We start from the raw sequence: 10,335 nt of genomic DNA, 5'->3' as shown, positions 1-10,335 counted from the left end.
ACTATTTAGAAGATGTGTGTTTCTGATTGGGCAATGAACAACTGGTTTGGAAACCCTTGTTCCACCACACCTATGGTCAGTAACTGAATGATTTTTCACACAATCATAAGAAATAAAACCAGGCAATATAAACAAACAGGAGGCATAATGATTTCAGTTTGGTCCTGTATTTGGTTGACATACAAACAACAGTAGTACCGTAACAGAGAAATCATAATCACAGTCTTATTGGTAAAGAAGGATTGATGAAAGAATTGCTGGTGCAAAACTACTTAACATGTCTGGAATCTGTATGTGACCCAAACTGGGACATGTATTCTCAGGACAGGAAACTGAACCTTTTCTTTGTGTACAGGCCGCTGTGGCTGATCAATCCCAAAACTCAGCCACCTTCAGTCTTACCAGACAACTTGATTTTTAGACTAGAATTAGACAACAAAATGATTGCCAATAACCAGACAAAAGTGGCTGGTAGAATAGACAGACTTGCTAAATTTGGCTGGTGGCCGTTTTAATTTCCCAGCCTGGATGTTCTTCTGAGGCTCTCAGAGCTATCTGACATTTAATAAAAAGACAAAGAAAAAAAGGTGTAAGGCATTTTAACATGGAGCCAGAGGCAAAGTGAAGAGTTTCATTCCAAAATGAGATATTCACCATTTGAAAAAAGTGACACCTACGCTTACAAAATGATTAGAAACAAAAAAACTAAACAAACAATGGTTCTTATAGTAGGCTACTGGATAGTGAGGTAACATCCATGGAGGACAGAATAATGATTTTACAGACTGGATCCTCTATATATTTTTGAGGTATTAAATGATGAACTTCCAGTAATGATTATTTAACATTTTGGAAATGAACTCGGAAGTATGACTAGACAATTCAATATGAGCACTGAGCTGTAGACTTGAGGCACATTACAGGCCTGTCGGTGTCACGGCCGTCACATGAGATCTCTCTGAAACCAGCTGCACACTGAACACAGAATTTATACATCAGCTGCACCTTTAAAAGCTGCACTACACAGTTTTGGTATGGGAAAACAAAACTACTCATTTTCACATGCTTAGAAATGATTTTGAATCTCAACAGAAATCCAAAACAAACTTTTGAAACAAGCCAAACAGTAATCCTACAGGATGCTCTTCTTTGTATTGTAAATGTAATGAAAGAGTTGAACCATTACATTCAGTTACTTCCTCAGTTCAACCAGTCGCTTCAGGGATTCAACTTTTGTCTTTGAGCAATTAATTCACCACTAAACCTTTGAGAAATTGTAAATGTTGAAACGTCTTTCTTAAAACCTAACAGTGCAGCTTTTATACAAAACACAAGCAACATTTTGCAGCAATGCTGATGGGCAGTTCTTCCAATATATCCACAGACTGTGTTCCAATTGCAATCAACAGAGACGCCCAGGTGGTTCAGCGGGCAAAGGCACATTTATATTTACTCGTAGTGTTGTGCATTTAAATCTGGCTTCTGACCTTTATTGCAAGGCATCCCTTCTCCCTCTACTACACATTTACTATTTAATAATTGAAAAATCCAGGAAAAACCTATTCCAATCTCATCTGCAAGCACAGCTGCCCCATCTCCATTACCTCAAAACGTCTGTGTATCGTTCCGTTTAGAATTGGTTAAGTTTATGGCACAAGACTTCCTGTGACCGCTTGAGTAAGGTATGAGAAAACTGCATGTACGTGACAAAACAGGCACAGAGAAGAACCAACAGTGTGGAAATGGCATAGCTATACATACATGCTAGTACATACATTCAGTGGTTTGTGGGGTTAGGGTTAGGTTTTTTGAGAGAGGAGAGGGGGATTCCTCTGGACGCTGGACTTTAACCCTGCTGACTAATTTAACAATACAGGGAGCACTGTTGAAACAGAGGGGAAACCACATAAATTTCCCAGACTGTCTTTACTCCCGGAGCCACACTGGTCACAAGGGCAGAAGAAACTAACTGTAGCACAACCTGAAATTCACCAGCCAACGAGAGAAAAGTAGCCAAACTTAAAAGCTAAAGCAAAAATTTACCCGCATCTGTCTGGCCGCTCTGCTAACCACTAGTTTATTATTTTTTTAACAGAATCTCACTAGACAGAATGGAGGCTTTTCAAGGTTGCTGAAACTTTGAAATATACACAATATTCTACACCTATATAATCCCTTTTGTTGTCACAGCAGTTCAACCGGTACAATTTCTAGTGTATGTAAAGTTCTTGCTGAATGAAGCTGATAAGCTGAGATCATGGAAATGGCATGTGTATCACTCCACTGTCATAAAACGGCACAAAATTAACTCGTGCACCGCTGTGAGAAACAAGGTGACTGCAGACAAGACGACTGAGCTGGAAACCTGATGCTTCAGTTTCACTGTGGTGCAAAACTTTTCTGCAGGAAAGGAGAAACCGTTGCTGTCACACTGCCAGATACATTTTCAATTAAAAATACAATAACCCAGAAAGCATTGCTCCAGAGACGCAACAGGAAATGCTTGCTTTTGCAGTGATGGTGTGATTTCACCTTAATCTTAGGGCAGCAGTCCTCAACCATTTTGATGGCAAGCTACATTATATACTGTGGAAGTCGTCAATATGTCTCTGCTCCAATGCCACCAGAACCAATTCTTGTACACTGATTATGTCCTGCCACCATGGTACACGGTCTGCAGGGCATTATGTCATCATGGTGGCATCCGTCTGTCTCTCAGTCTGTGGGTAGACATTTTTGTGAACACAGTAACACATGATAGAAACTTCATACTTACACCTCAGGTTCCCCCAATACATGATCTGTTTAGACTTTGGAGCACCAAGCTGCTAAAAACTAATTTTCTTTAAACTACTATAACTCCTTAATGCTTTAAGATAGAGTTCATATGACTACCCATGCGTTATGTAAAGACAAGTATGATGACATAGAAATATTAATTAATGACCTAATTACCATAACTGGCTCAACTGCCTCTTGTACTTGCTGGAGGAAAGAGACATCAACTTTGTGACTGTTTACAATGCCTTCAGCATTCAACTGGCTGGTGGACTTGGCCTAAACTGCTGCAACCTAGATGATCAAATTCAGATTCACTGAATTTGAATCAATAGAATCTCAAGGCACACCTTAGTTTACTCCACAGCACTGCAGTGAGCCTCGGCACACTGGTTGAGAACCGCAGCCCCACAGACATTCAATCAAACCCCCTAATTACAGCAAGAGCCACCACTCCCAGTGTGACCAGGCAGCCGACCTGAGCAAAAATACAGGCTGAGAAAAGAAACGATTTCAAACTATTCAAGATGCACTTGATTTTACTCACCAGGCACTTTAACACTCACAAAAATGAAAGCACCACTTACAGGATAAGCAAAATCAAGTGCTCCTCAACCCTATCTTTTTTTGAAAAATGTGAAAAGTATTCTGCTACAGTTTTGTCCAGTTCTGCAGAAGGTGCAGCTCTATCCACACAGTCCATGAGGGGATGTAAATCAAATATACGGCACTTGCGGGAGAAGTGAGGTCATTCAAGAGGGGCAACAGTGAATATGGCAAAACTCTTCAGTTGACCGGAGAATCACGAACCCGCACGCTTCCATCCTCCATCCCAAAATAAGCCCTTTCAGCCATGCTGACGAAGAGTCCGGTCTCCACCACACCTTAAAGGACAGGAAGCCACACAGTGAGATGAGAGATTTGTTTTTCAAATCAGTATACAGTATAATCATTAGCTGTGCACACTGACGAAACTGGTGCAAGAAATAGGGAAGTACATACAGGGACAGAAATGATGCTCAAGTTGATTTCAAATTTATTTAGAGCCTAAATGCATGCAACATTTCCCAGAGCCTTCCTCAGGATGGGCTGGTTTTGTCCCATTTGAGTGTCTTGTGCTACTGCTTCCTACTGGGAATGCCCCCCTCCAAATATGTTGGAGACTGGCTACATATGTGATGGCGACTGGTTGGCAGTAGGATGTACAGCATTGCCCAACTCTACTGAACTTTATCAGTAAATGTACACCGGCTCCTCACCTGGGATCATCTTGATAGCTGTGTTGACTTCCTTCCAGTTCTGAGCGTGCTCAAACTTCCAGTCCAGGATGAAGTTGCTGTTGTCGGTGACCACAGGGCCCTGGGAGGCAGACACACACACACACACACACATACAACTCAAACCTCTTTCACTGCACAAGACCATTCACAAGCCCTCAACAACTGAGGTGACCTTAAAGGATAATTGTGGTTTATTTTCAACCTGGGCTTTAGTTTTTTCCATCATGGCAATTGATCAAGTTCAACATTTCACCACTTCCTCCACTGTAGAGCTTTCAGGGAGCGCTGCTCTCCAACACACACACCCACAGAGCCAACATAAGCTCCAACAGTCAAACAAAAAAAAAGTGAATAAAACATTCAACACAGCTTTCAACACAATAACACTCCCTCACTCTTACTGGAGACTGAAACAGCCTGGAAAAAAGGATGGATTTTTGAACATGCAATTACTTTAAATTTAACCACTCAAACAAAGTCAAATATTAACAGTCTACACAAAATCTTTTATCATATATGTATATAAATAGAGAACAAATTGAATTCCTATACTGTGGGACCTTTAACTTTCTTTCTGCTCCCGTAGAGCTGCTGAGTGGCCAGCAGCAGAAGACTGTGGTTATACTGGGAAGCTCCCAGGTGTGACTGTGTGTCACTGTGTGACTGTGTGTGACTGTGTGCGACTGGGCGAGTGTGAAGCAGGGTGTTGATGAAAAACAGCATGTGTGATCATCAAACCTTCCCAGGGTAAACAAAGAGGGACTTTAACACTCACTAGTATACAAACTGTTTCCAGGCTCAACAGTCAAGGACAGCGGGAACAATAAAAACATCAAGAGCCAGAATAACAAACATCAACACTCCCATCTGCTGTGGATGCTGGGGATTAAAAAAAAAATGAGTAGGAGGTGAATCACCAAGGTTCCACTCTACAGACTGTTAAAGAGGGAGGTATGTGCTGATGGTTAAACCAAACTTTTATAATATAACCCTTTATATGGAGGGCAGGAAACTAACTTTTTTGTCCACTGGGACAAAAGGGTTCAGCTCAGAATTCACCAGCTACTTTCACATTTTTACCAGCCAGCTGGATTTTTAGAATACACTAAAGCCTCAAATTGGTGGATGGATCCCTGCCAAAGTGGCTGGTAGAAAGGACAAACCTACCAGACATAATCACCAGTATTTGGCTGGTGGCTGTTAATGTCCCACCTGGATTCTATGTAATGTAAACGCTGGCTCCCCATTTTCACGGTCAACTGCTGTCACACACCTTTCCTCAGGTCCGTAGCAATAGAACCGAGGTCACAACCTGTCCGGCAAATGTTAGTTAAATTTGGATTTACATTTTGGCCAATGCTCTTATCCAGAGACACTTGCAATGAGCGAACATGTTCAGTCAGTGTGCTGCTCAAAGACACTTCGGCTGTTTCAAGAACCAAACCTGTGACCTTTTTGGTTAAAGGAGGGTCTCTCTATCCACACATTCACCCTCTGTTTCCCTCTTTAATTTGATTGAGCCCATGTACAAAGCCACAGCACCCAGACAACAGATGCCCCTATAATGTTAATGTATGAAAAGTCAAGTCTACTTCATTTATAGGGCTTTAGAAAATAAGGAGGGTTACAAAAGAGGGGGAAAGAAAGCAGAGCATGAAGTACCAGCAGCAAAATTAAGACTTATGGGAAATAAGAGCATGCTTAAAAGCACAAAAAAAGAACAATAGGGCATAAAAGAAGATGTCAGATGCAGTGAAAGGCCAATGAAAAAAATATGTTTAAAGATTTCAAATGATTAAGCTGATCTGATGCTTAGGGGAAGGCTATTCCACAGTCTCAGCGCTGCCACAGCAAAAGCCCTACCACCCATTGGTCTTAACCGGGACCTCAGGACCGCCAGAAGCCCCTGATTAGAGAACCCGAGGGACCAGGTCAGTACTGTGCAGGGACAAAAGTTCACAAATATGCCCACAAGCAACTCCATGCAAAGCTGGAGGGAGCCAGTGTGAAGACAGCAGGACAGGAGAAGTGCTAGATAGAGAGGTAAGAGGCAGGCAGATCCTTCACTTACTGCTTTACTGACAGCCATCCTCAAGTTGGCCTCCCCTCCGAAGCGTTTGGCTATCGCCCTGGAGATTGGCACGTACGCCATGGGAATAACCTCGATAGGAACCCCCTTCTTCCACTGCTGGCCCAGAGCCTTGGAGTCCTTCCTGAGACGGGGCAGGAAAAGGAGAATAAGTACTGAATCTATACCCACATACATATATAGATATCAGTACTACTATGTTATATTTGCCTAGTCTAGGGGACCCCCAAATACATGCACACTGGACCATGGGGATCGGTAGCATCCATCGTTGGGGTCGTTGGTAAGCTCTGAAGTCATTTTTTCTGTTATTTTTCAACCAATGTCACCTAATTAGTGCCTGCTAGTTATGAAAGGCAACACCAAAGCAGCAAAAAATACATAATTTGCCTGTTAAAACTCCTACATAGACGCAAACGGAGCCTCTCACACCGCCCACAGTCGGTCAGAATACAGCGACCCATCATCCAAGTTGTTGACACTGAACGCATGGTAACTGTAACATTAACCTGTCACCCCAAAATAAGCCTATTTTTCCACCGAGGGCTGTTAACGCTGTCCTCACAGTTCTTACTCTAGTGACTGCACTACACTTGTGAGGACTTCTCACAGGTCAAGGTAAACCCGGCTGACACACACCTGTAGTCGGCAATGACGATGAAGTGTTTAGCACAGCCAGCTACAATCTTCTCCTGGGTCAGACATCCCCTATGAGAGAGACAGAGAGAGAAAGAGAGTGAGACAGAAGCCAGAGGAGACTGCTGATGGTCTGTTATCTGTACTGAGTGACAGATAGGAGCTGGACTGCTCACCCTCCCCCTTTGATCAATGTGAGCTTTGCGTCCACTTCGTCCGCCCCGTCAATCGCCACATCCAGCTGTGTGAAAGAAACCAGACACAGAGACGACTTATCACACTGGCAAATAATGAAGCGCAGAATACTATTGACAAAAACATTCTTTACTGATATGGTGGCACATTGAACAATTGATTTGTTTTGTCAGCGTCCTCACAACTCACACACTCAACTTTTAAAGTCCCCCTTCAGTGACGACCTTCATTTACATCACTAAGCTTCCTGAAAACACTGCGTCTCAGAAATTGATGTATGGTTATCTCCTCCAATCACAATTCCAATCAAAATGAGGTCCAGGTGTTCAACGGGGGAATCGGGTACGGGGATGCACAGCTATGCCCGTTTCAATTGGCAGAACTCAGCTGTTTATTCCTTCTTTGCCCTGTAAACCAGTGATTTACTTGCAAGGCAAAAAATCCCTGCTCCTTGCAGTTTGAAAATTGCAATAGTCAACATTGCCATTTTAGTATTTTTTGCTATTGCACAAACCTAATTTTGACAACTTTCCAATTCAACCTGACAAGAGTTGAAAGCCAACTCCAAGAATCTTTGAATATTCCCAGTATTGAGGCACAGCTCTAGTACCACAGCATTTAGGTTTATTTGTAGCGAGCTCGTCGTACCTCTGGGTGCCGGTCCAGGTCGGACAGCGTGAGGCCGTGCTGCAGAATCAGCTGACGAGCCTGCAGGAGGAAGAGGGATGGGGGGGAAAAGGTGAGGTCCACAAAAACATGTGAGAGGAGTGAGGGAAAAGGCCAATAAATAACTGTCCTTACTTTTTTAATTATTACTTTTATGGAATTTCAACTTTATTGAAAAGCGTACAATGAGGAATCACTTCTAGCACTTCTCTATCATACATGATTGTTCTGGGGACACTTGTCTAGGTGTTGTGGCTCTGATCTCCTTACTAGTGGTGTCTTGTAATGTTTGCAATTTAGGAATGAATGCTTCTTCTCCTGTGTTCACTGTTAAGTCGCTTTGAATAAATGTGTTAGCTAAATGCTTAAACAAAGATGAGAGATGGTAGGAGGTAATGAACTGCATTCAAAGCCACAATGCTACAAGCCAAGTACATGGTGCACACCCTGACCCACTAAGCCACCAGGGTGAATGTAATTAAAGTGCATCTTGGTCTATCAGGCTAACTGAAGTGTCTACAAAACCCAAACTAACCTGGAAGGAGGTGGGGACACACACAATGTTGAGTTTCTCCTGACGTACTCTCTCCGCTGGAATGGACAACGTCCACAAAGGAAAAACAAAGTTATGAGGGTAGATGTATCAGACAGATAAATACAGTCCAAAACAACAGACTCGGAACACAGTGGGCTTAAAATTGGGCTTGTTGGTGTTCTTTTAAATGTTATGATGTAGCAGATAATAGCTCAAAGATATCATTAACATATACGATACGATACAAATACTTTATTAATCCCCCAGGGGGGAAACTGAGTGCCACCATACATATAGGACAGACAACAGGTAGGACAGTAGGAAAAAGCATGTATCTCAAGGCAGTACAAAATAAGGGGACAGCACAACACCATAATACCATATTAATATGACTGTACTAGTTGTTAGTGGTTATATAAGACATCAACATACACCAATATTACCACACTCCTCAGTACAACCACCATCCTAGTCATCAAAAACAGTGACAGTCAGTGACAATGTTCATTAAAAAACTTCATCGCAGCAGGTACAGTGGACTTCCTGAATCTCTCTGAAGAGCACTTGGCCATAACAAACCTGTTGCTAAAAGAGCTCTTCAGTTCGCTAAAAACACTGTACACAGTGGATGATCCTCATTTTGCATAACACTCTTGAGTTTCCTACCAATTCTTTGCTCCGCGACCACTTCTAGCGAGTCAGGGGTCAAGCCAAGCCATATGCAGTATGTCATTTGGTGGCTCTTTTATCTAAAGCGCAGTATCATGAGTGCATGTATCTTTAGTATTGGTTGACCCAGTGGGAATCAAATCCCTATCTCTGACAACTTCTGTTGTTTAAGTATATAAATGTGCACCAGAGATGGTCGCTTTACCGAAACGATGGCTGCATTGCACCTTAAACTTTGGAATAAAATGGATTTGTCTCGTATGAGGGTTTCCTACACATGCACAGTGCACTTGTCAGACTAAGCTTGAACATCCAATAAGGTGCAGGGAGTTTCACTCTACTCACTGTAGACAAGTCAACGGCTAATAAAGGCTGATCTTAGCCATCCCAGGAATAACACCTCTGACTTTACAGTTATAACCGTTTCACTCACCTAATCTGTCCACAGCATAGACGATGGTTGACCCGCTGCCCACTCCAACCACCTGGTTGTTCTACAAGGGGAGAAGAATTCAAATTTTACACAACCATGCTACATTACACACATCACACTAACACAGTGGTTGGTACAGCTATAAGGTCAGGACCCAAGATTGGCCATGGGATGACTTGTATTTTTGGGTTAGGTTTAGGCTTAGGTGGGTCTTGGTTGGTCTGACATGTATAGAGTCAGGGTGCAAGGATATGGGAGATTCAATTTCTCTTTTAAGTCCCTAAAAAGCATAAAAATCCCTGCTATACATAATTATAATATCGTAACTTGGTAAAGGACAAGCCTAACACGTTGTGCTTCTTGAGCCTGTATAATGTAATACAATAGCAGGGCAAGCCTCTTTGCCAGCTTCAGTTTCTAATTTCAGGTTGCAGGGTAAACTCATACATAATCCATTTCAGTCTAGCCACCATGGGTTAAAACTACACTTGCACGCTTGCTAACAGCGATGCTGTAACGCCAGTACACTTGGTCCGTAAAGAGGAACACAGTTAGCAAACTGTACTATGACCCGGGACATGCATGCATAACACTGAGCTACTTCCTATCTGAAACATGCAGTTTAGATAACATTAATAAGTTAGCCACCTAGGCTAAATGGCTCTCTGGATGCTATGTTAGCTAGCTTGCAGCACCTAGCACATGTGGGAGGCAAATGTATATCAACTACTACTATATACAAACTATTGTTATCTACAAACAAGCTGTCAACATACACCATCATGATAACCGACACTGTGAAAGTCAGCTTTACCTGGACGTGGTTGTCCACTGCGGCATAAGCCGCCAGTTTCTTCGCCTCCTCTGCCATGAGAGCAGCAGTCTGACTGAACTGATACACGTGTTTCTGGCTGCTGGGAGCCACAAACCTCCCAGATGCTGCCGAAAGAAATCCAGCTGCGAGCTTGAGACCGACCCACCCCTTAAGTCTCATGACCCTGCCCACAGACAGGCAGGCCGACAGACAGGCAGCAACAGGCTTCCCCTAAACAAG

At 42.8% G+C, this 10,335-nt stretch overlaps 1 protein-coding gene across 1 annotated transcript; it reads right to left on the bottom strand.

Annotated features, from left to right (window-relative positions):
- Window positions 1-148: 148 nt before the first annotated feature.
- rpia (ribose 5-phosphate isomerase A (ribose 5-phosphate epimerase)) lies at window positions 149-10,275 on the bottom strand. The gene is made up of 9 exons (XM_071525761.1): window positions 10,096-10,275; window positions 9,282-9,342; window positions 8,180-8,235; window positions 7,627-7,686; window positions 6,960-7,024; window positions 6,787-6,855; window positions 6,130-6,271; window positions 4,038-4,137; window positions 149-3,662 (listed from the first exon to the last, which is right to left on the bottom strand). Exons 1-9 carry the CDS (start codon window positions 10,273-10,275, stop codon window positions 3,565-3,567), a joined length of 831 nt encoding a protein of 276 aa, XP_071381862.1. The 3' UTR covers window positions 149-3,564.
- Window positions 10,276-10,335: the final 60 nt, after the last annotated feature.

This window comes from Centroberyx affinis, unplaced genomic scaffold (genome assembly GCF_046629955.1).
Source record: "Centroberyx affinis isolate AG114_WGS23_722 - 3 ecotype Tasmania unplaced genomic scaffold, CSIRO-AGI_Caff_v1 ptg001336l_1, whole genome shotgun sequence".
Lineage (NCBI taxonomy): Eukaryota > Metazoa > Chordata > Actinopteri > Beryciformes > Berycidae > Centroberyx > Centroberyx affinis.
The sequence above is the reverse complement of the archived record's forward strand: the minus strand, read 5'-3'. Positions and strand labels throughout refer to the sequence as shown.